Below are 23,459 nucleotides of genomic sequence, written 5' to 3'. Positions count from 1 at the left end.
GCCAGACTCCACCACCCCCGCGTGCAGGCTTCTTACTGCAGTTGGCAGGTTCATCTGAGCCATCCACGCAGTCGTTGTCCCGGTCACACACCCAGACGCGGGGGATGCAGCGCTTAGTGATTGCGCACTGGAACTGGTTGGGGGCACAAGTCACCTCCGCTAAAGAGGGAGAAGCAGAGTCAGGACAGGCAGTGGGCTCAGACAGGGCTTCTGCCAACAGCTACCCCACAAAACCATCCCACCGGAGATGGGCATCACAACAAAGTCGAGGCTTGGTGACCCATCTGTATGAGAGGGGAAGGGAGGGGAGCCCTGTGACAGCCCCAGAAGACTACTGCCTGCTCCACTGGCCAGAACAGCTGCAGGCAGATGGGGAAGCAGCAGCAGCAAGATCCCTCAGCTGCGAACAGATGGCTCAGGGTAGTGCAAACCCATTGCAAATATGCGAACTGGCCACAGAGGGATTTAAGGATTTGGTTTCCACTAGGAAATGGGACACAGCAGTGCCCGTAGGGGAAGCAGGATGGAGGTGGACAGATGCTCTAAGGTGCAAGGGTGAGAAGGGAGTCCCTTGCCCAGGGACAGGATCACCCAGAAAGCAGGGAACAGGCCAGTCTGCAAGAGAAGGCAAAATCCAAAGAGACGAATCTGATGCAGCACTGAAGTCTTCACCCCTAACAGTGCATGCTCCTCACACCTCATACACCCAGCAGCTCCCCACTTACGGCAGTCCTTCTCATCCTCGCCGTCACCGCAGTTATCCTGACCGTTGCAGCGGAAGATGCCTGGGATGCAGCGGTTGGTGTTGGTGCATTTGAACTGGCTGGGCAGACACACGTGGATATCTGGGAAGGGAGGCAACGTGGTCAGAAGCTGAGACACAGAGCATCTTCACCTCGCCCCTTGGATGCCACAGCCCTGCCGGGGTCTGAGGGCCGCGGGGGGAGGTGGAGAACCTACCACAGTTGGCCTCATCTGAATTGTCCTGGCAATCATTGTCCCCATCACAGATGAAGGCTGGGTTGGTGCAGATCCCAGTGGAACACTGGAACTGTCCTGGCCGGCATTTGAACTCAGCTATGGGGAGAGCAAGACAGGGTGAAACACCTGCTCGGGGCAACATTTTCAGGGCAAACCTTAACTTCCCACTTTCCCCTCTTTGGGGTCCTCAGCAAGGACTGCACAAACACCACCCAAAGCACTGGGCTGACAGAGGGGAAGGGGGACAGCTCTGCTACAAGAGGGTAGCAGGGGGCTGTTGTCTTCCATGGGGCAATCTCCCACCCAGGGGAAGCGTGATGCCCCGCGGTGCTGCTCAGCCTCATTAATGGGGTAACGTGGCCAGCGCCAGGTCAGGGCAACCCTCCTCATCACCCGTTCCGAGGAGGATGGATGTGTGAAGAGTAATGCTGGCCTAAGCCAACCCAGCAGCAGGGCTTTTGGGGACCCGCTCCATGAGCAGAGCCAGGCTGGCTGCGGACAATACCAAGAGCCTGCCCCTTATCACAGCTGCGCTGTTGGGCTGCTTCTGAAGTCCCCAAAATGGGGCTTGGCTGCTAGGACAAGGTGGACAGTGGCCAGTAGATTCCCTCCATGCCCTGCCCTGACTCACGGCAGTCCTCGGGCTCATCCGAACGGTCCCCGCAGTCGTCCTCGGTGTCGCATTTCCACCAGAAAGGGATGCACTTGTCATTCTTGCAGACAAACTGTGACAGAGAGACTTGCTCGTGAGGGCAGCCTGGAACAGGACACCCAGCCAGGGACACAGCTCCGCATCCTTACGCCTGACCTGGACCTGGCCCTTACCCTGAGTCCACCCTACACAGTCCCTGGGGCTTGGGGGAAGGAGGAGGGCAGCAGATGGAGCGGGGCTCCCGAACTGGGGCAACTGTGGCTCCCTGCGGGAGACAGGGCAGCCCCGACCCGCTGCAGTCTGTACGTGCTGCTAAGGGCCACAGGAGGGAGACGTTGCCCACGCCAGGAGAAGGCATGCGCACGCTGACACCCAGGCTGTGTGCAGCCATGCACACGCAGGGGAAGCCGTGGCAGCCGCATGGCTGCTGCAGCATGGCGAGCGCCTGGCAGGAGGGACGTGCTCCGGTGCAGGTCAGCGTGGCGGCGCGCGCTCGCTCGCAGGGACGATGTCCGGGCCTGCAGGACGCAGGCAGCCCTGCAGCTGCACTGCAGCCGGGCAGGCAGGACTGGTACCTGGCTGGCTGTGCAGTTGGAGACGCAGGTTTTGCCATCACTGCCCAAGTAGAAGTTGGTGGGACAAGCGCACTTGTGTCCCCCACCTGGCGACAGGAGGCAGAGGTTGCTGCAGCCTGCGTTGTTGGTCTTGCAGGGATGGTTGGGAACTGGGGAGGTGGCAGGGAGAGAATGGCGAGTCAGACCAAGGAGAAAAGACCCTCTGACCAGCGCACGAACCTCCGATTGTGCCTCCCATCCCACCATGGACGTCCCCCGTCTGTCCCCTGCCCAACCTGGCCCCAGACACTGTGGCCAGCCCCTGCTCTCCTGCCTTCCTGCCCAGGGCTCCTCCCAGGGCCAGGGCCACCAGAGACCCTTGTGTCCAGTCCCAGGCCCGTGGCTCACCGTCAGGCTGGCGGTAAGGGTGATAGATGTGGATGTCCATCGGACGGTGCAGCGTGCTGATCAGCAGCGTCTTGTTGGCACCCGTTGTCTTGTGAGCTCGGTTGATGGACTTGGTCTCCCAGTCAGTCCAGTAGATGAAATCCTCAAAGAGGGTGAGCGCGAAGATGTGCGGGATGTCCTGGCTCAGGACTGCAAGGGGGAGCAGGAGGCCCACTGAGAGGCTGCCCCAGCCCATCCCTCCCGTCCCACCCTCAGCCTCACACAGGGCAGCTTCCCTCCAGGGCCAGCACAGCCAGAAGCAAACGTCCCGCAGAGGGGAGCTGCAGAGGGAGCTGTCGACGGGGCCAGGGACAGAACGCAGGAGTCCTGGCTCCCAGCCCCACAATCAGACCACACGCCCACAGAGGCGTGGAAGGGGGCCGGGAACCCTGGCCCTCTCACCCGTGTGCCTGTTGGAGCCGTCCAGGCTGGCGAACTCAATGTAGTCCTCCCGCGCGTCAGCCCAGTAGATTCGGCTGTTGATGTAGTCGAGGGTGAGGCCGTTGGGCCACGTTATCTTGGTGTCCACAATGACACTGCGGTTGGTGCCATCCATGCCAATCTTCCCAATCAGGGAGTGGTCGCCCCAGTCTGTCCAGTACAGGTAACTGGGGAGGAGAACAGAACCGCAGAGAGAGGCTGAGTCCAGCCCAAACCACAGCAGTGGCCACGTTTGGCCAGTCACGTGGCTGAACTGAGATGCCTGGGGAGGAGGGAACGAGCGTGCAGCCACCTGGCAGGGAAAAGGGGCAGGAAAAGGAACTGGGGTGTCCTGGAGGTGGAGAGGCAACCGTCCTGTCTCGCAGTCCTCAGGACTACTGCCCACCAGCAAGACAGCAGAAGGGCCACTGGCTCTGTCCCGGCATAAAGGGGAAGGTCCCGGAGGCTCTCACCCGTTCTGCACGTCCACCACCAGCGCCCGGGGCTCACGCAGGCCCGAGTTCACCAGCACTGTGCGGTAGGCACCGTTGAGCTTCGACACCTCGATGGTGTCCCGACCTTTGTCACACCAGTATAGGTTGCCTCCCACCCAGTCCACAGCCAGCCCGTCAGGGTTGCTGAGACCCGTGCGGTGAAGAACCTGTTGGGAGAAAACAGATGAGTTGGGGCTGGATAGGGAGAACCAGATCCTGCCTTGGTCCCTCAGGAATGGGAACAACATCCCCCTTCTCCGGGCAAAGCCCCACAGGTGGTCCTGCCCCACTGCTTTTCCCCATCCCTCCCTTCATCCCCCTGGGCTATAGTCTCTCTTGCCCCACTGCTCTGGGGCAGCACGGAGACTATTTCTGACTGGGATGGTACTGAAAAGCCTCCCCTGGAGGCCTCATTTGAACTGGGCTAATGCTCTGAGCCCCACGGTGACCCCACAGCAGGGCTGTGCCCTCCTCCCCGGAGGTCCCGGTCCCGACCTGGGCTCCTCTGGCCAGTGTCACCATGCAGGAGCTGGGTAAGGACCTGGGTGCCAGCTGGGTGCTGGCAGGGCCGCCTCAGCCCCCCCACCTGAACGTTGCTCCCGTTGATGTGCATGCGGCGGATCATGCTGCCCTGCGTGGTGACGTCTGTCCAGTAGATCATCTGCTCCCGGTAGTCAAAATCCAGAGCCACCGCATTGTTCAGTCCCTGGGAGGAAGAAGAAGCATTAAAGCAGCCTAAGCTGCTGCAGCAGGCACTTTAGACATCCCTACGAGGGCCCCAACCACAACTCCCAGTCTCTGCAGAGGAGAAGTTAAAGGCATTTACAGACAACTGTAGACACTACCTTATAAAGGTCAGCTACCGAAGAGCTACTGTTTACACAGGACCTAGCGTATATTTATAGTGAGAGCTACTATTTATACAGCACCTATCATCTGTGTCGGAAGCCAAGAGCCCAACTCACATCCCCCCTTTCGATCTCCCAATGCTGCCGGTTTCACCCCCCACCAGGCCCTTCGTCAGCGGCGGAGCCCAGCCCTGGGGCTGGTGCCACCCTTGGGTGCCCCGCTTGCCCCGCACCTGCTTGAGCAGGGTGTAGTTGGAGCCGTCCAGGTTGAGCTTCCTTAGGTAGTACCGGTTGGCAAAGATGAGGAAGGGCTCTTCGTCTGCACGGGGGAACCAAGAGGCGCGTCAGAGGAGGGCTGTGGGCCGATCCCCCGTGCCCAGCAGCACCCAGACCCGGCTCCCTCCACGCCTGGCTGCTGTGTGCTCCTCCTCCCTGCAGCGGCTGCAGCTCGTGGAGCACTGCAGCTCACTCCAGCGCTGGCAGCACCCTGCAGTCCCTAGAACAGCGTTCCTGCCTCTAACGCCTCTCCGGGCTCTCACCTGTGACAGCTTTACAGCTGGTGGGGTTGTCAGGTTTGAGCTTGTAGCCCTCTATACAGAGGCACTTGTAGCTGCCCAGCGTGTTGATGCATTTCTGGCTGCAGGGGTAGGTGGTGGAGCACTCATCGATGTCGATGCACGTCTTCCCATCGTCCTTGAGCCGGAACCCAGTACGGCATCTACACTGCAGGAGGCAACCGGGAGCTGTTAGATACATCCAGGGAACATGTGTTGCGGCCTGCCGTTCATCGCCGTGGGACAAGCGGGCTTGGGCACAGAGAACTTGCAGGTGTGAGAGCAGCACGCACGGGCACCAGCTAGGATTGCTTGCATGTACAGTCTGACACCCGGTGCAGGAGAAAAACACCCCTCACGCAACGGTCCCCCAGGCGCCCGCCCCAGCCTGAGGCCAGATCAGGCCCCTACCTTGTACCCGATCTTGAGGTCTTCACACTCCTGGGAGCAGCCACTGAGTTTCTTGTTGAGACACTCGTTGATGAAGCAGTTGAGCTCATCGGAGCCATCCGTGCAGTCGTCGTTGTTGTCGCAAAGCAGGGCCTCCGGGATGCACTTGCCGTTCTTGCACAGGAAGAAGGAGTCGTTGCACTTGTTCTCTGCAACGGCGGGGAGAGGTCAGGGCCGCCTGGCACGATGTGGCACAGGGGCCGCTCCCGGGGCCGCCGGCACCCCCGCCACCCCACGGGTACCAGGGCTGCTGCAGCGCGGGTTCTTGGGCGCCTCGTCCGAGTGGTCGTGGCAGTCGAACTCGCCGTCACACTCCCACTGGCTGTTGCTGAGACAGCGGCCGTTGGCGCAGCGAAACTCGTGGGGGCCGCAGGTCGGGTACTCTGGGGGCAGCGAGAGGAGGCGGCTCAGGCTGCGCTCTCCTCACAGCGGCTGGCGGGCCCAGGAGGCACCGAGCGCCGGCCACGCGCCCGAGGCTTGGCCGCCCCGTCTCCACACCCCTCCCCTTGCCCCCCGCTTCAGACCCCCCGGGTGCTGCAGCCCCCCGAGTCCCATCTCCAAGCCCAGGAGACGCCGGGGGGCCGGCAGGGCCGGCGCCGCGGGAGGCGCGTCCCCCCGCCCCTCGGACACGCACCACACTCCGGAGACTCATCCGAGCCGTCGCCGCAGTCGTCATCATGGTCGCAGACGAAGTGCTTGGGAACGCACTGCCGGTTCCCGCACATGAACTCCCGCTCGTCACACGTGTTGTTGTACACTGCAACGAGGCGCCGCCGTCAGCCCCCCTCTCCGGCGGCCGGGGGGGCAGGCTGGGGCTCTCCCGCTGGCTCCCCCAAGCCGTCTCGGGGCGCTGGGCCCAGAGGACCTCAGACGGGACAGGGGCTCCCGCTCAGGAGCGGAGCCTCCCCCGCGCAGCTTCCCCATCCGAGCAGGAACCAGGCAACCAGGTGCCTTTGGCTGCTGCGCCACGGGGCGACGCTCCTTCCCTCCTCGCGGCGTGGGAAAGGCACCCAAAGGCCCCGCACCCAGGTGTGCTGCGACCACAGCGCTGCACATGCACCCCTGCAAATCCGTCGGGGAAGCGGGCAGGATACGGCCCCTCTTCCGCCACCAGGCAGGTGCCGGCCCCGCCGCGCAGCTCCCCGCGCCTGCCGCGCGCAGCCCGGGTGACTCACAGCAGCCGGCAGCCAGGGTCTCGTCGGCGCCGTCCGCACAGTCCTTGTCTCCGTCGCAGAGCCAGCGCTCCGGCACGCACACGTAGGTGCCCGGGCACTGGAAAGATCCGGCGCTGCAGGTCGTCAGTCCTGTGGGAGGGACAGGCAGGAAGGCCGGTCGCCGGGATGCTGGAGAACCTGCACACTGAGGTTGCGTGTCCCCACAGCGCACGTCCAGGGGAGCAGCAAGGTCCAGGCACAGAAAAGCAAGGGCGGGGTGGGCAGGGGCAGAGGCTGGATCTTGGCGAGGGGGCAGCAGCATGGGCACGAACGGAGAGGTCAGCGCGGGGGCTAGTGCGACTCACGGCAGCGGCTGTCTTCGTCAGAGCCGTCCCCACAGTCGTCTGCCCCATCGCACACCCAGAGCTTGGAGATGCAGCGGTGGTTGTTGCACTCAAACTGCACGGGGTAGCAGAATTTGTCTGGGGGGGAGAGGAGGAGGTTAGGGCTGGGCAGCGCAGAGGAAGGACGCGGTGGCGCGGCACGGCCAGGCTGGGCCCGCGGGCGCAGCCCAGAGTCCTGCTGCAGGTGCGGCTCGCCCAGCCCTGGCAGGGCCCCTATGCAGTGCTGATGGGCACGTCGGGAGCAGGACTGATGGAGGACTCCCTGCTCTGGAGGGAAGCCACAGTTGGAGGTTTGCTCAAGGAAGGTTAAACCGAAAACAAAAATCAAGTGAGCTAAGTTACAGAACCCGGAGCCCTAGTGGGACACCCTCAAAACAACCATGAACGTATGTGCACGTACCGAGCAAACGAACATGCAAGGACGTGTCAGTCACAAGCAAAAGCCCCAGCTCGCGGAATCAGACCACGGAGTGGGGAAGAATCTGGACCCTGATCCTCAACAAAGGGATTTCAGAGAGAGAAGAGGATGCTGCCTTCCCCCCGCAGCATGCCTTGCTTTCGCCACCCCTGCTGTGACCCCAAGGTCCCTGGTCTCCCCACCCTGCCGCTCACTGCAGTGAGTCTCATCTTCTCCGTTCTCGCAGTCGTCCTCTTTGTCACAGGTCCAAGTCATCGGTATGCACCTCCCGCTTGGACAGGCAAAGTAATTGGCTGGACATTTGGGTTTTCTCCCGCCTGGTTTGTGGGGAAAATATCAGTAAGTTGGGTGATGCTGATGGAGTCCTGCCTATCTCCATGCCCAGAACGGCTCCAAATCCAGGCCCGGGGCAGGAACCCCGAGAGATTCCTCCCCAACCCCGCTTCGTGCTGATGCAGCGCAGCAGCGCCCAGCAGCACCCCGCAGTGCAGGAAAGCAAGGTGACCCTCGCATGCAGAGTGTCCACTGCCTGAACGGATGGGACCGCAAAGGGCAGCAGCTGGCCAGAGCAGCTGTGTGACGCCCAGGCCCTGAGGCAGCGCTGAGCCCGGCCGCCCAGGCCCTTCTCCCTGCTCTCACCTGGGCAGTTGCGCTCATCCGAGTAGTCTCCACAGTCGTTGGCCCCGTCACACACCCAGCTCGGAGCGTAGCACAGGGAGGTGTGTTCGCACTTCTGGAAGGTTGTGCCCTTCACCCCCAGCTTGAAATAGCTGCTGCAGTCAGTGGCGGCTGCAAGGAACCAGACCAAAAGCCCCGGGTGACGGGCGCTGCCGGCCCGTGGCACAGCCCTTCTGCTCCGGCTCCCGCCGGGCAGCACAAGCCCTCACCCTCTCGCCAGCAGCTCTGCCCGCTCCGCCCCAGCACCAGGCTGATCTCACCCCACGCATCTCCTGCAGCCCCGAGCTGCTGGGGCAACACACATTTCCTGGCACCTTGCTAAATGCTCCTGATGAGCTGTCAGACGGTGAGGTGCTGAGCACCATGAGCGTGGGCTGGAAGCGACAGGGAGGGCCGGTACCTCCTCCAGCACACAGGTAAACCTGCACTGGCCTCTGCTAATGGCATCTGAACCAAGACCCTTCTCCCTCCTTTCCTTCCCCTTCAACACAAGTCCCACAGCCTGAAGCAATCTGCAGGACCCAGGATTCCCCACAGAAGGCAGGAGCATCTCTGACGAAGCTACGGGGCATGTCACAGCTGGGGAGGTAGCAGGGGACAGGACGACAACCGGGGCACTCACTGCAGTTCATTTCGTCGGAAGCGTCCTCGCAGTCGATGAACTGGTTGCAGCGGCTCGAGTTCCCAATGCAGCTCCCGTCCCGGCAGCGGAACTCCGTCACCGCGCAGCTTGTTTCTGCGACGCAGGGAAACCCGCAGCAGTGAGGCCGGCACGACCCGCCGCTGCCGCTGCCCACGGCCCTCTGCCTGTGCTGCAGCCACGCACGCACACGTGTGCGCACGCTACCTTCTGCCCAGCCTGGGACCTGCACTCCCAGCCCTGTCCCCTCCTCCCGGTTGGTTCCTCTCTGGCTCATGGATTTTGCCTGCCGTGCCTGAACTCGTCTGCTGGGCTGGCCTTTTGCTAGGGGGCCTGGCCTGGCGCAGAGACGCTCCTAAGCTTCTCAGGCAGGTCTAACCCAAGCAGACAGGCTCCTGCAGACCAGCGGCTCTGAACAGGCACCTCAGCAGGATGCTGCCCTTGGAGATGCGTGGGTGCCCGTTTCTCAGGAGTACGGCAGCAGCGACGTGGCACCTTGCCACCATCTTGTGCTCTTCCTGGATATTAAACCACTATTTTTAAGTAGCTCCGGTTGCTGCACTGCCCTTCTCGGGAGCTCCTCTTCCCAGCTATCAAGGAGCGAGTTTTACAAAGCTGGTGCACAGAACATGCAGCACAGCCAGGGTTTTAACCTTGGCTCTGCTAAGCCCTGGCTCCGCTTTGATCCTGTCAAGCTGAAGGTAACTCATTCCTGAAGCCTCTGTCCCTGTCCCAGACAGCTGACTGAGCGCTGGCAAGGGCTGGCACGGCGCCAGCCAGCCTGCTTACTGTTACACGGCACTTCGTCCGAGTTGTCCCCGCAGTCATCCACGCCATTGCACCAGTAGCGACTGGCAACGCAGCGGCCGTTCATGCAGTGCAGATAACCCTTCTTGCACTTGCGGCTGCCTGTGGGAGAGAGCAGAATGGGAAGGCAAGGGCAGGGCAAGGGCCTCCAGGCTCTCCAGTTCCTCAGGGACTGTTCAGCAGCAGAGAAACCACGCGGAGCAAGATCAGGAAACAGATTCCCTCGGGCTGCACTGGCAACATCAGAAGGTTAACCTTGGCCTCTGCTCAGCAGAGACCCCTCCCAGCCGAGGAGCAAGGAAGGGCTGGTGTTAAGAGAAGGGTGCTGCAGCCTCCTCAGGATAGTTCATGGCACCTCACTCTCTAGCCTGCCCCCCACAACTGGAAAAGTCCTGGAGCCCTGAAACCCTGGCCCTGATGGGCCCAGCTCTGGGGGTGCAAGACGGGCTAAGAAGAGTGGAGGAGACAACCCAGGAGACCTGGCTCCCTTTGGCCAGCAGAGCTGGCAGTTGAAGTAGGGTGCCTGTGTGCATGAGCGTGTGTGCGAGCAAAGCAGCAAGAGGAGGAACCTTACTGCAGTAGGACTGCTTCTCATCTGACTTGTCCTTGCAGTGGACCACACCGTCGCAAGTCCGGCTGAAGTCAATGCAGTCACCATTCCCACATTCGAACTCGTCGTGCACGTTGCAGGTGGAGTTCAGGGCTGGGGAGCGGGTGAGGAACGTCAGCTCCACCAGGATGAGGCAGGCTACCTTCCCCCCTCCCGGCCCCTTCCTCCTCCCCTCTCCATCCCCACCAGCTCCCCGCTTCCACCTCCCCTCCACCTTTGCAGGTGAAGTCGTCCTGCAGGACGCGCTCGCCGCGGCAGGAGCAGTTGACGTGTCCTTTGGGGGTGAGCAGGCAGAGATCCTGACAGCCGCCGTTGTTCACTCTGCAGGGAGACAGCTCGCCTAGGAGAGACGGAGAACAGCATCTGAGCAGCCCCTTTCCCTCATGCACCTGCGGGGGAACGGGAAGGTCTGGGCTCTTCCCCGAGCTCTTCAAAAGGGGGCTATGAGGGGGTGCATGCGTTTGGGGGCATTCAGCCTCCTCAGACCTCATAAGGAGGATGCCCTGGGAACAGCACAAATGGGGCAAATTCTCTCCCTCTCCGGCCTGCACAAAGGATGGACACAGACAGACCTTGGGGGACACATGGCTTTGGGGTGCGAGAGCCCCTAACGGGCAGTCACAGGATGGGAGAGATGGCGGGATAAACTCCACTTTCCTCAGCCTTCAGATGGGCTAGAAGAGCCAGAGCTGTCTGGCAGGGGGTTCGAGAAGCCCCCACAGCCTGAGGAGGCCAGGCAGTGCAGGGGCATGTGGGGCTGAGCATACGGGGTGGTGTCCTTACAGCTGTCGGTGTCGTTGGCCACAGCAATGATACCCATGGGCTGCTGGGGGATGTCAACACGCAGAAGCTTCATGTCGGTGCCCACGTATTTGTTAGCTCGTTGTACAGCCCTGCGTACCCAGTCCGTCCAGAAGATATAATCACCATAGACAGCCAGGCCAAAGGGGTGCACAGGCTCTGATTTCAGGATCACCTGCCAGACATCGGCAAACCATGAGCACCAGGTATCTTGCTACAGAACACAGTCCCCACCATCATCCCAAACAGCTCCTATCCCAGTGCGTCGGCCCCAAAGGAAGACCCGCCTTCCCTTTGCCATAGGAACAGCTCTGCTCCTTCCAACCTCAACCATTCTGCTTTGCCCAGTCCGGGTCTTGCCTCTCGGCACTCTTCCCTCTCCTCCCCGTCACCGGTGTGGGGACCTCGACTCACGTGGCGGTGGGAGCCATCGTATTCGCAGCGCTCGATTTTGTCCAGCGTGGCATCCGAGAAGTAAATCTTCTCGGCCTTGTGGTCAATGGCTAGCCCATTGGGTGTCCGTATGTCCTGGTCAATGATGATGAGGACATTGGCACCAGACAGAGTGGCACGCATGATGCTGGGGTGCTGCTCGTTCCAGTTGGTCCAGAACATCAGGCTGGAAGGGAAGAGGCATAAGATGCCTTTGAAAATCCCACCTCTCCCCCTGCATGTTGGATCCGCACATTCCAGTCACTGGCAGATGGCGATGGCCCAGCCCTTTGCCGCTGCGGAGTTTCCAGGGACTTTGGGATGGATAGGGCCCCTGTCCCCTGCGTAAAGGGGGCAGGCGGGGATGAACAAAGCAGCTGGGAAGGCTGGCACCCCATGGCTGGCACCCCGCGGTACCCGCTGGCCAGAGAAGGGGGTGGGATGCGGTTTCTCTCTTTGCTTCCGGGCGCGGCTGCAGCCCAGGGAGGGCCGTGTAGGGACAGGGGGACACGGGGCTCTTCCTCCCTGGGGCATCGGTCTGACACAGCCTCTGTTCGGGGAACTCGGCAGGCTCGGGAAGTGGGAACCCGCCTTTCCCCCCGGAGGAGTGGTGACCATGCGGATGCTGGCCCCGGACCACGTGGACGCAGCAGACCGGCCAGCCCCAGGCTCAGAGGTGACGGCCACTCACTTCTGGCACTCGTCCAACACGAAGGCCCGGGGGTGATCGTCTCCCGACATGGTGATCACGGTCTCCCTCTCGAAAGCCCCCAGGCGGCTCTGGTCCACCGTGTGGCGGGTGATGGTGGAGGTGGTGTAGCTCGTCCAGTAGAGCGTGTCCCAGCCACGGTGGTAGGCCAGGCCCTCCACCGAGCCCACGTCTGTGGGAGGGGGGAGGACATGGGTGAGATCCCGGCCCTAGGGCTGCGTCCACCCCCTTGCTCCTGCCGGGCATCCCGGCTCATCCTGCACAGCCGTGCAAACGGCGACGTGTGAGGTGGTCTCTTTGGCAGCCTGACATTATCACTTTTAATTGCACCCCAAAAAATCCCTCAGAAGCAGGACACGAAACAAGCTGTGGCACTCGTGTATCTCAAGAGCAGCGGGAGGAGCTCGCTCTGCACAACCAGCCGCTGCGCCTGGACTCAGCATCTGAAGAGAGAACAGGCACTGCGGAACCCTCAGCCCTCCATCTCCTCCAGCGGCCCCCAGGCAGCAAGAGCAAGAAGGTAAAAGTCTCCCCATCCTAGGGGTGGGAGAGCTGAGGCCCCGAGGCACAAAGTGATGAGCCCAGAGCAAGACAAAGATCTGTGACAGAACAGGGAAAAAAACCTCTTCCTTCTGGAGTGCCAGTCCAGGAACTTGGACTGCACACCCATCCTTCCTTCTCCCTTAATGATCAACAAGAGGTTTAATGAACTGGCTACAAGAGACGGGACCTACTCTCCTGATCTCAGTAATAAAAGCTACCTCAAGTGCCAAATGTAAATACACTCATTAGTGAGCACATTTACAACCCTTGCTGGAGGCTTTCCCTAGTGACACGGAGCAACAGACATGGTCTTTCCAACAGCCATAGGAGCCAATAAAACTAATCAAGTGCAAACCAAGGGCTTTGAGGCCAACATGGGGCCAGGCCATGGCAAGGTTTATTCAGGCTTGACGGTTCTGTCTTGGAAGTTGAAGGCAAACACAGAGCAATTTCAAAGTTTGCTGCGGTGCCTCGTTTCTAGAGCAATGCACATACATGTGCATGCCTGAGCCTCCGGAAACACTCCCATGCCAGAACAAGCTCGGCGGACTGCTCCTTACTACCATCAAGTCCTCTGTCACGGGCTGTTGTCTCTTCTAGACACCCCAGGAGAAAATTCACAGCTGAACCCTTAACAGCCGTTGCTCAAAATGCCTCTCCCCAAAACATTAATGAAGGAAAGGAGAATAGACCCCCAGGCAAGGAAGGAGGGAGCTTGGGAAGGGGTGACTGGGGGAGCAGCAGAAAAGCAGAGACCGAGGGAAGGCGTGAGGAGGGCAGCCTGCGGCACTCACTCTCCACAATGGTCTTGCGCCCAGTGCCGTCGTCGTTGATTTGCTGGATGTTGCCAAAGTGGATGTCGCTGTAGAAAATGCGGTTGCTGCCCTTGGAGCCGTAGCGATAGTCGAAGGCCAGGGCGATGACGTTCTTCATGTGCTCCGCATCCTCAAAGGGCTTGATGGGCGCGTTGAGGTTGTTCTCATCTGACAGGTGGATGCTCTTGAGGATGGTGCGCTCCGAATACAGCAGGTAGCCATCATAGTCCCGGCAGCTCACGCCATCCTCGGAGAGCATGCCGTGGGCGCAGGCGCACGTCCTCTGCCCGTTGCCCCGGAAGAGACACAGCTGCTGGCAGCCCCCGTTGCTCTGGGCACAGATGTTGGTGCCTGCAGCAGAAGAGAGGCTTTATTTGAAGGACTGCACAGGCTCTGTGAGGGAGGATGTTCCTGCTGGACAACTTTTCACCTCTCCCCCAGTTCCCAGAGGAAGCAGGTGAAGAAACAGGCTCAACACACACCATGACACAGTTCTTTCATGAGGACACAGCAGCTCATTTGTCTCCTTCCCCCTCCCCTCGCATCTGTCTCTGGTGGGCGACCAACCCTCTCCCATGCCCGGCTGGGGACAGCGGCCGCCGCTCGGCTCAGCCACGCAAGGCTGCCCAAACTCGGCTCCCAGCCCAGCCCTACCCTTCTGCCTGGCGCGGTTGAACACTTTGATGTCCTTGAGCTGCACGCCGATCCCTGTCCTCAGAGACACCGACTCCGTGGCATTGTCCTTGCTGCCTCTTTTAATAGAGCCGTTTGCATGGGTCCTGGGAAAGGAAGGCGTCGCTGAGCGGTGGACGCAGGGCTCAAGCCAGCTGGGCAGCTCCAGCGCACCGCAACCGCCCTCCGCCCTGCTGCGTTCGCACTGCAGCACCCCGAGGACCTGCCTGGTCCCCCCGTCCGCCTGCCTCTCACTCCCCCCTGCCAGCCCTGGGCACCCGCAGCACCACCAGGTCAGGGGACTGTACCGGTCACTCCAGTAAATGTAATCCTCAAAGACAGACACAGAGAACATGTCCATGTTGTTGCTGGACAGGACGACTTCTCGGTTTTCTCCAGTCTCCAGGTCAATTCGTTCAATCTTGTCGGTCCGAGCATCACACCAGTACAGCTTCCCATCCTGAAGCGGACGAGAAACCAGCCCAGTCAGGAGAGCAGTGCACAGCAGCGGCTGGGCCTGAGACGCCCCTCCGCACCACCTATCATGCCTAAGGCTCAGAAGATGACAACCCCGGACAAAAGCTTCCCTGTGCCAGAGGGGAGACTGCAGAGCCCTGGGGAGGGTGGCTGTCTCCTCCAAAGGCCTGGCCCCACTGACACCTGCATCCCTGCAGGGACCGTTTAGGCCTGCACATTCCCTGCCGGGCCTGGGGGAGGGCTGACGAGGAGGGCACTGTCCTCGCCAGTGCCGACGTACCTCGTAGTCGACTGATATCCCGTTGGGCCAACTGATGCTGACGTTGACCAGCACCATCCGCTCGGTGCCGTCCAGGCGAGACCGCTCGATGCGGGGGTACTGTCCCCACTCCGTCCAGAACAGGTACCTATGAGGGCAGGAGCAGGGACATGCACAGACCTCATCAGGAGCAGCGTCCCTGGCCTCGGAGGGGAGGACAAACACGAGGTCCCCCATGAAGTCAAGGAGAGCTGTGATTTCTCAGCACCCCTAGGGAGGCAGCTCAGCACGTCGCTGAAAGCGGGGGGTAAATCCAGCTGCTGCTTTGGGCACCCTGGGCCCGTCCCTTAGCGTGGCACAAGGCAGTGCCAGAGAACAGGAGAGACCTGGGAGCCCTGCTCCTCTGCTGGGCGCAACCACGCGCTCCTGCCGGAGCGGCGGCGGTCCCCGGTGCACCCCCGGCCCTTCGGCTGACAGCACCCTCCGGGGCAGCTCCATGCAGCTCCTCACCCCTTCTCTGGATGGACCGTAATGGCCCGTGGCTTGTCCAGCCCCTGGGAGATCACCACGTAGCGGAAGGACCCATTCAGCCTGGCCACCTCAATGACATCGAAGCCCTGGTCTGTCCAGTAGATGTTCCCTGGGGAGAGGGGGACAATGAGCAGCCGTGCGAGCCCTGTCCCCGACTCCCCAAGGATATCTCCGTGCTCAGGAGCCCAGTTCTCACCTGCAATCCAGTCCACAGCGATGCCTTCCACCCGGCCAATGCCGTTGGTGACCACATCCTCCCGCCACGTCTGGTCCCGCTTGGCCCGGCTGATGGTGCTCAGACCCATATCCACCCAGTATATGGTATCGTTCTCTAGGAGGGGGCAGGCCGGAGCACTCAGGTCAATCGCCAGCTCTGGATCTCCCCAAGGATGACGCAGACCTGGGCCGAGCTCCACCCTGCGGCCCCAGCGGGGGGATCCAAGACCCTCCCTCACCCCAGGACGCAGACAGGAGATGCTCTACAGGAGGCCACTACTTGAGGAGGGGCTGGGTGCTGCGGGTGCGGGGCCTCCTGCCAGGAGTGCAGGGAGCAGAGGAGACCCTCGGGACGAGGTGCAGGGGAAGGGTTCCCAACAGAGAGAGGAGAGGAGCAGGGTCCTGAGGAAGTGGCCCAGCGTCCTGGGATCTCCAAGGACCAGGCTTGGCAGAGAGCAGCCGCTCTCTCAGGACCGAAGTGCTGGCAACGTGAGGGCTGGGGGGTCGGAGCAGCCCCCACCTCCCGTACTCCCTCCCTCCCCGATGTCTCCACCTCCAGCCCCTGGCACCCACGAGGGGCAGAGCAGCTCTTCCCAGAGGCGCAGCGGCAAAGCCAGGCGTCCCGGCTCCCAGCCCCTGCAGTCACCTGCGTGGAAGTCGATCCCCACGGCCAGGGAGGTCCCAGACACTGGCACCAGAGCATCTGATTTGTCGTTGGGATCCAGGGGAATGCCGCGGATCCCCTCATGGACCGAGTACAGAAGGAAGGAGCCGACACCTGCAACACAGACGCTGGGACAGTGAAACCCCGCAGGAAGAGGTTCGCCCCACCATGAGCCTCAGTGACAGTCACAGTCCCTGGAAACCTGCTCAGCAGCTGGAGGAGCATCAGCCTGGGCAGAACAGTGCAAGGACCAACCGTGCCACTGCCACAGCACCACGCGCCGTGCTGGGCTCAAGCCCCAGGATAGCGGAGGGGTGGTGGCAGAGCGAGGGATCAGACAGCACTGCCTGGAGCTGCCGGCAAGCTCAGACGCTGCCGGAAACATCGCTGCGCAGCAGCCCCGACGCCCACCTCGTGGCCCGCTCTGTGGCTGGGTCCCGGACCCGGGGACAGGAGAGACTGGGCAGCTCCCAGGAGCTGTGTCCGGAGCTGTTGCAGGGGCCTAGCGCATGGATCTACCTGGAGGCTGCAGGCTCAAAGAGGCCTTTTCGGGGGGTCTGGATCCATGTGGGGACACAGGGGAGGCACGAGCGCAGCTGCTTCTGCAGCGAGGCCTCGTTCCAGGGCTCCCTCAACCCTCCAAGTGCCGACAAAAGCTCAGCATCGCATTTGGGTCAGGGCAGTGCTTGTTATTCAGTCCCTGCCCTGACCCAGATGGTGCTGCAACTTTGCCAGCCTCATCCAAAAATACCCGGAACATTTTGCACATAAACAGCCATTGAGAGAGGCCCTGGTGGTGAATGGTGGGGGGGCTCTTCCCTCCCAAGGGTTACAGCGGCAAGTCAGGCAGAGATTTGGGAGCTGCAGGGCAAATGCTAATAGGGAGCTTGAGCTGCTAAAGCCACCCAGGAGAGGTTGCTCACAGCTGCAGGGCTGGGGCTTTGCTCTCCCCCAGGGGCAGGGAAACATCTGCAGAGCAGGATGACTGCAGGGGAGCTACCCCAGCCGTGGAGCAGGATGGGCCAGCCAACCCTGTGCCGGGCTGCCCAGCCCTGTGCCCTGTGATTTTGGGGACTCAGTGACCCATCCCCACTGCCAGCAACGAAGGAGTCATCTCTCCGAGAGCTCCCACCTCAGCGCCTACCACGGTGTCTTGCCCTCCATCCCCTAGACCCAGAGCAGCTAGTTCCTGTAAAGCGCCCAGCTCCTCCTGGATCCACCCTGCCCGCCCCTGCTCAGCACCTCGTAGGCGCACAAGTTGCCCTAGGGCTGATCTCGGCCCCTCCTGGGCTCCAGCCCTCCCATGGTGCCCAGTCACCTGCAGCCCTGCTTGGGGCAGGGCTGCTGGGGAGGAGGCAGCCCCACCGAGGAGCCGCGGACAGCCGCGCTCAGGAAGCACAGCGAGCGTCACGCCGCCGTGCAGGCTTTGCTCCCCGTCCTGCAATCGGCTCAGCTGGACGGTGCCACGCCGCGCTACGCTGCGGGGGCCTCTCTGCTCCCGGGGACCCCACGGGAGGGGAGGGCGGCCGAGAGGCACAGGGAGCGGGCACGGACTCACCCTCACAGGACTGCTGTCCGCTCTTCAGACTGTAGCCAGCGGTGCACATGCAGGACCGGGAACTTTCTGAAGTGGGGAGGCAGAGCTGCGAGCAGTCGCCGTTGTTCACGCTGCAGGGGTTGGTTCCAGCTACCGTGGAGAGAAGAGAAAGTCAGGGGCGACTGGGGGCTGGGCCCACCTCCCTGAGGGCTGCAGGCAGCTGGGGGAAGGCAGAGGTGGCCAGGGCCACTGCTGCCTGCTGCACAGTGCAGCAGCAAGGGACATGGGTGCTCTGAGAGCTCTTGAGGAACTGGGTGCAGGGATGATGGGCAGGCGTGAGCTGGTGGGGAGAAGGGCCTGGGCAGCCACGGAGCTCTCAGCAGAGCAGGAGAGCCTCTCCTCAGCCCGTGGAAACCTCTGCCAGCGGGAAGGTGAGCTTACCTTGCTGGATGCTCTCGTCATACACCTTCATGTGCATCACCAACGTGGTGCTGTTGCGCAGCACAGTCACCTCCGTGCCATCCTTCTTGTTGCAGGTGCCCATCCTTTCCGAGGCCTGGTCAGCCCACCACAACTTGTCACCTGTGCAGAGGAGGCAGCAGCCTGTGGCAGCTTTCCCACCCTCTTCCTCCCCCAGCTGCACGTCTCTTCCCATCCGCAGGGCAGAGCTGCGGCTCCACGCAGATTCACACGCGACGACATGGGAAGAGAGGTCTCATTCCCTCCCACAGCTACTAGAGGTGGCAGTGAGTGGTCTGAGCCTGGGAAAGGAGCACAGCGTTGCAAGCGCCCCCGGCATCCTGCCAGGTCTCACCCATGATGGCCAGCGCAGTCGCCTTGCTCAGCTGGCTCTTCGCCGTCTCGATCACCTCCAAGCTACTGCCGTCCAGGTTACACCTGTTAATGGTGCCGTTGCCAGAGCTGATCCAGTACAGCTTGCTCTCTGGGTAGTCGATGGCCAGCCCTAGAAAGCAAGGGACTGTCAGCAGCTCGCGCTAGCAACCGGGAGGCAGGAAGAGACTGGCAGAGCGGGTGGGGAGAGGGGGGGACCAGGCAGGTTTCCCTGCAGTCTGGGGCGGCTCAGCCACCAGTCCCACAGGGAGCAGAGCTGCCAGGGCAGGCTGGAGGCAGGTTAGGCCAGCCAGGGAGCTGGGAGCGCTCCGGGGGGGGTGTGCGGGGATGTCCGTACCAACAGGCCCTTTCTGGTTGGTGAATAGGAGGGTGCGGTTGCTGCCGTCCATGTTGGCCACGCTGATGTTGTCCCCATCCGTCCAGTAGAGCTTCCTACACCCAGGAGAGCACAGTGAGCGTGGTGGGTCTAACAGAACGACCCACACGTCCCTCAGTGAGACCCACCGCTCCTGCCTGCTTTGCTCCTCCCAGCTCTGCCAGCATCCCACCATCCCAGCCAGCACCCTCACCTCTCCAGGCTCCCTGAACCCTTCACTGGCCCTTCTCTCCCTCATGCTGCACAACCAGGACAGGCTGGCTGCTCCCTTGCCTCAAGCAATAGCCCTACAGTCCCACGGAAGTGAGCGTGGTGTTTGCAAGCACACACGCACCTCTGCCCAGCAAGGCCCCTGTGGACAGAGCTCCAGCCTGTCCTCTTCCTCTTGCACATGGGCACACGCTCACGGCTGAACGTTTATCTGCAGCCTGTTCAGCTTTGCATACGCTCTCCTACACACACACACGTGCACGTACGGAAGCGCAGCCTGCTCGTTCAGGCACACTGGCAGACGCACACCTCCTAAGCTGAGGCCCATCTCCTTTTCTCACAGCACTCCTACGCGCACTGACACATACAAAGTGCAACCTGTTCTCCCCGGCCCCGTGCACGTGCACCGACTCTGCCACGCACACACGCACGTGTGCCTGCACACACACCTTTGCTTCCTTTGATGCTCCTGGCCCTCTGCATCTGCGCCTGCTGTCCCCCCACGCCCCTGCCGCCCCCGGCACGCTGGGGCTGGAGACGCGAGCGCAGAGTTGCAGGGCTCCCGAGCCGCCCGCGGCTGGGACACCTACCCTTTGAGAGGGTGAACCACCAAGCAGTGAGGCTTGTCCAGCCCCTGAATCACCGCGTTCTTAAAGGAGCCATCCAGCCGCGCAACGTTGATCTGCTTCTTGTTGGCGTCATAGCTGGTCCAGAAGAGGTTTCTGGAAACCCAGTCCACCGAGAGGCCGTGAGCGTTGGGCAGGTCTGAAAGGCAAAGGCAGACTCGTTAGCTGTGGGGACAGGCTCGGGGACGATGCTCAAACTGGAGACAAAGGGCTGATTAAGTGGACCAGAAGCCTCTGGAGGCCTGGAAGCCCGGCAGCTTGCTCCGCGGCGGGAGCAGCCACGCCGGTTAACGCCGCCTCTGCCAGGCCACGGGGGCTGGAGGGGAGAGCAGAGGGTCCGGAGGAGCGCTCCTCCTCACTCACCTGCAGAGACCACAGTCTCCACGCCAGTGCCGTTGATGAAGGCTCTCTTGATGGTCTGGGTGCGCACGTCAGACCAGTAAATGCGCTGCTCCAGGGCATCGTAGTCAACCACAGTGACGTTGTCGATGTCAGGCACCGTGAAGGAGATGATGTAGTTGTAGTAGGGGTTGTCAATGTCCACGCCACGTATCTCCATCTGCCGCGCGTACAGCAGGAACTTCTTAAACTCTGGGGAGAAGGGACAAGATGGGGCAGCAGCGGTAGCTCACCCTGGAGAGCCCGGGGGGGCCCGCGGCAGGACGCCTTCTCTTCCTCCTTCCTCCCCAGGGCAGAGCCCTGGGCACACCCCTACCATAGCAGGTTGTGTTGTCCTTGTCCAGCTTCATGAGGTGCGGGCAGGCGCAGGACAGGGTGCGGTTGTAGTTGATGAGGCAGAGGTGGGAGCACGGCCCTTTGCCCCCATTGGCTTCGCAGGGATTCGGAGCTGCGAAGGGAGAAGAAGAATCAGCAACGCCTCCGTTTGTGGGGCTGCCGGCCTGTGAGCTCCGGAGAGCGCTGCCCCTGCCCGGGGGACGGCTCGCCCCATCGCCTCCCCTAGACCCGAGAGGGAGCCAGGCCGCCCTCACCCTTCAGCCTCATCCAGGCAGGGTGTCTTCTCTGCACCGGTGGCCAGGGCCATGGAGGGGGTCTCCTGGCTCAGCCGGGAGGTGAAGCTCCCACAGCCTGTAGGAGCTTTTTCCCTCATGAAGCATGTAAGTGGAAACAACTCACCCACAACATGCTGAGTGGACGTGAGCACACGCCAAATGCGAACGCCATGTCCCCACCACACTTCTCCCCCCCCACATCACAGCCTCCTCCAGGCCTCACCCAGCGGCTGTCGGGAGGGGTGGTACACCTGCAGGTCGAAGGGCTGCGTGTTCGTCCTCTGCACCACCGTGACATTATGCCCGGTCCATTTGTTGGCCTTGGCCAGCGTGTTGGTGCGCCAGTCGGTCCAGTAGACCTCGCCCCCGTAGAGGGTGACAGCGAAGGGATGCGACAGGTACTCGTGGCCCCGCAGCACCTCGATGTGCCCTGTTCCGTCATACAGAGCTGAGTAGATAGCATCTGACCTGCGCCCCAACAGAGACGGGAGAGGGAGATAAGGGGTGAGAGCAGGCTGACAACTAGGCACAGGCGAGGGCCGAGTATTTCACGCAACAGCAACAACCCACAGGGTCCAGGCCACCACTGCCTCTGCTCTGCATAATGCTGCAGACGAGGATGGCCGATGGTTCACACCAGGGAGTCAGAGCTCCTGCAGAGGAGAAAACCCAGACCAAAGGCTGGAACACGCTACAGGCACCATCAGACCCCGCCAAGCAAGGGCTTTGCGCCAAGCCTGGAAGTCAAAGGGCCGAGCAACGCAGAAGCAACCAGGAAGATACCAGAGCTGGGAGGGACGGGCGAGGGCCAGGGGTCCCCAGCGGCTGGGAGGTGCTCGGAGCAGCCTGGGGGACCGGGGCAGGGGAGGAGGCGGCAGGGTGGAAGACGGCCTCCCGCGGTTACCTGGCATCGATCCAGAGGATGCGCTTCTCCAGGTAGTCGACGGTGAGGCCATTCGGCCAGCCCCCGGAGCCCGTCTCCTTGTGGATGGTGCGCCGGCCGGCGCCGCTCATGGAGGCGGCCTCGATGCGGGGCAGGCTAGCGTCCCAGTCTGTCCAGAAGAGGATCCTGCGAGAGACACCGAGCAGGGCGCTCAGCAAGGGGCGCACGGGAAAACCGAGCTCCTCCTCCCAGAACAGCAGAGCAGGGAGCGCCACCAGGCCGGAGCCTGCGGCTTGGTCGCCTCTCGCGCTGAACATCGTGCCCTGGTGACAGACCCCCCTCCTGCCTTACCCGTAGCGGGGGTCCAGGGCAATGGCGCGGGGATGCTCGATGTCCCCGGCCAGCAGCGTGGTTCTCATGGTGCCATCCAGCTTGGCCACCTCAATCTGGTCCAGGTTGCTCTCCACCCAGTAGATGTTGCCAGCGATCCAGTCCACGGCCAGGCCCTCGGGGGTGGCCAGCCCGTACTGTATCACCACCTCAAAGCTGGTCAGAGCTGGGAGGAGCAGTGCCAGGAGAGTTAGGGCTGGGAGCCTCCTCCCTGACGCACCACGGGCACCCACGACACCCTAGTCCTGAACAGGTCCACCTGGCTTGACTGGGGTTGACGAGGGAATACACACACCATGCGAGACTAACGTCTTCCCTAAATACGGCCTGAAGCCCAAAGGGCTCGGCTCTTCCCCTCTCCGTGCACCAGGATGGGGGCAGAGCCTTCGGAAACCCCAGCCCACGTCCAGGTCCAGGTGCTAGGTGCTCCCCCTCCCGCAGTGCCGCTGGCATCGGAAGGCACCGCTGGGGCAGGGGGGCCTGGGCTTTGTGCTCCCAGCTGCTAGGCTGTAATTACCATTAGGAAAGCATTGGGAATGCTAATTAACTCCTACATAATGAGCAGCCTTGGAAAGCAGAAAGGGATCATTACAGGGGCTGTGGGCTCCAGCTGCCACCGCACCATTGCCAGGGTGCTAAGGACTCATTTCTAGGAGCCCGTCCCAGAAAGATGCCTCTGCTTCTCCTTCCACCCATCTGGCCTTTGCGAGCTTGCTCTGTGCCCCTAGGGCTGCTCACCCCCATTCTCAAGCAGCTTCCCCCGGTAGATTTTGTCCTCCACCACATCGGTCCAGTAGAGTGAGCTCTGGTTGAGGTGGAAGTCCAAGGCAATGGTGTTGCGCAGGCCGGGGACCAGGACACTGTAGTCCCCCCTGTGCAGGTCAATGCGGCGGATCTCATGGCGGTTGGAGAAGATGATGAAGGGCTTGAAGGGGTCTGGGGAAAACAGGGGAGTGTCAGAGCGGGGGCACGGACAAGGCAGGAACCACATGGGACCAACCATCTTCACGTCTGCAGGTGAAAGGTGTCCCTGGCTCCTGGCCCCCGGCCCCAGCTGCGGGACTATCTGTATCCCTGTACCACAGACCCTCCTGCCAGCCCCCCCACCAGCATTGCTTCTCTTCTCTCCCCACTCGGAGGGTCAGCCTATGTAGCCAGACCCCAGGGAGAAGCAGCCCGGGGTACCACCACGGTCCACCTTAGCCTTGCGCAGGGCTGAGGCTCATGCCCTGCTGGGTGCCTGCGCCCTCGCCACGTCCTCTGGCTTCAGATAAAACGTCCCCTGGCTGTGCCACTTGCTCCTGGGCACTGGGAACAGAGCTGCCTTTCTTGTGCCACCAAGCCT

The 23,459-nt window shown here is 62.0% G+C and overlaps 1 protein-coding gene across 4 annotated transcripts in view; it reads right to left on the bottom strand.

The window, feature by feature from the left end:
• LRP1 (LDL receptor related protein 1) overlaps positions 1 to 23,459 on the bottom strand; it is a 95,459-nt gene that overhangs the window by 10,944 nt on the left and 61,056 nt on the right. For 3 of the 4 annotated variants that reach the window (XM_064498438.1, XM_064498435.1, XM_064498437.1), the window contains 43 exons: positions 22,853 to 23,050; positions 22,076 to 22,280; positions 21,746 to 21,910; positions 21,065 to 21,309; positions 20,547 to 20,678; positions 20,195 to 20,422; positions 19,796 to 19,970; positions 18,957 to 19,051; positions 18,582 to 18,731; positions 18,209 to 18,349; positions 17,789 to 17,917; positions 16,213 to 16,344; positions 15,547 to 15,681; positions 15,330 to 15,459; positions 14,841 to 14,967; positions 14,392 to 14,543; positions 14,066 to 14,190; positions 13,391 to 13,762; positions 12,036 to 12,225; positions 11,327 to 11,531; positions 10,895 to 11,087; positions 10,326 to 10,451; positions 10,076 to 10,204; positions 9,484 to 9,603; positions 8,677 to 8,790; positions 8,016 to 8,165; positions 7,559 to 7,693; positions 6,920 to 7,036; positions 6,576 to 6,704; positions 6,035 to 6,157; positions 5,643 to 5,783; positions 5,362 to 5,549; positions 4,936 to 5,119; positions 4,630 to 4,715; positions 4,135 to 4,254; positions 3,528 to 3,715; positions 3,037 to 3,242; positions 2,596 to 2,784; positions 2,209 to 2,357; positions 1,613 to 1,706; positions 961 to 1,077; positions 726 to 845; positions 37 to 159 (listed from right to left, as the gene is read on the bottom strand). In XM_064498438.1, coding sequence (XP_064354508.1) covers positions 37 to 159; positions 726 to 845; positions 961 to 1,077; positions 1,613 to 1,706; positions 2,209 to 2,357; positions 2,596 to 2,784; positions 3,037 to 3,242; positions 3,528 to 3,715; positions 4,135 to 4,254; positions 4,630 to 4,715; positions 4,936 to 5,119; positions 5,362 to 5,549; positions 5,643 to 5,783; positions 6,035 to 6,157; positions 6,576 to 6,704; positions 6,920 to 7,036; positions 7,559 to 7,693; positions 8,016 to 8,165; positions 8,677 to 8,790; positions 9,484 to 9,603; positions 10,076 to 10,204; positions 10,326 to 10,451; positions 10,895 to 11,087; positions 11,327 to 11,531; positions 12,036 to 12,225; positions 13,391 to 13,762; positions 14,066 to 14,190; positions 14,392 to 14,543; positions 14,841 to 14,967; positions 15,330 to 15,459; positions 15,547 to 15,681; positions 16,213 to 16,344; positions 17,789 to 17,917; positions 18,209 to 18,349; positions 18,582 to 18,731; positions 18,957 to 19,051; positions 19,796 to 19,970; positions 20,195 to 20,422; positions 20,547 to 20,678; positions 21,065 to 21,309; positions 21,746 to 21,910; positions 22,076 to 22,280; positions 22,853 to 23,050 — 6,672 coding nt within the window. The remainder of the gene's footprint in view (positions 1 to 36; positions 160 to 725; positions 846 to 960; positions 1,078 to 1,612; positions 1,707 to 2,208; positions 2,358 to 2,595; positions 2,785 to 3,036; positions 3,243 to 3,527; positions 3,716 to 4,134; positions 4,255 to 4,629; positions 4,716 to 4,935; positions 5,120 to 5,361; positions 5,550 to 5,642; positions 5,784 to 6,034; positions 6,158 to 6,575; positions 6,705 to 6,919; positions 7,037 to 7,558; positions 7,694 to 8,015; positions 8,166 to 8,676; positions 8,791 to 9,483; positions 9,604 to 10,075; positions 10,205 to 10,325; positions 10,452 to 10,894; positions 11,088 to 11,326; positions 11,532 to 12,035; positions 12,226 to 13,390; positions 13,763 to 14,065; positions 14,191 to 14,391; positions 14,544 to 14,840; positions 14,968 to 15,329; positions 15,460 to 15,546; positions 15,682 to 16,212; positions 16,345 to 17,788; positions 17,918 to 18,208; positions 18,350 to 18,581; positions 18,732 to 18,956; positions 19,052 to 19,795; positions 19,971 to 20,194; positions 20,423 to 20,546; positions 20,679 to 21,064; positions 21,310 to 21,745; positions 21,911 to 22,075; positions 22,281 to 22,852; positions 23,051 to 23,459) is intronic. The other variant, XM_064498436.1, reaches the window with a different exon arrangement.

Source organism: Dromaius novaehollandiae, chromosome 28 (assembly GCF_036370855.1).
Source record: "Dromaius novaehollandiae isolate bDroNov1 chromosome 28, bDroNov1.hap1, whole genome shotgun sequence".
In the NCBI taxonomy this organism is placed as follows: domain Eukaryota; kingdom Metazoa; phylum Chordata; class Aves; order Casuariiformes; family Dromaiidae; genus Dromaius; species Dromaius novaehollandiae.
Note: the sequence above shows the minus strand (reverse complement) of the source record. Positions and strands in the feature narration are given on the sequence as shown.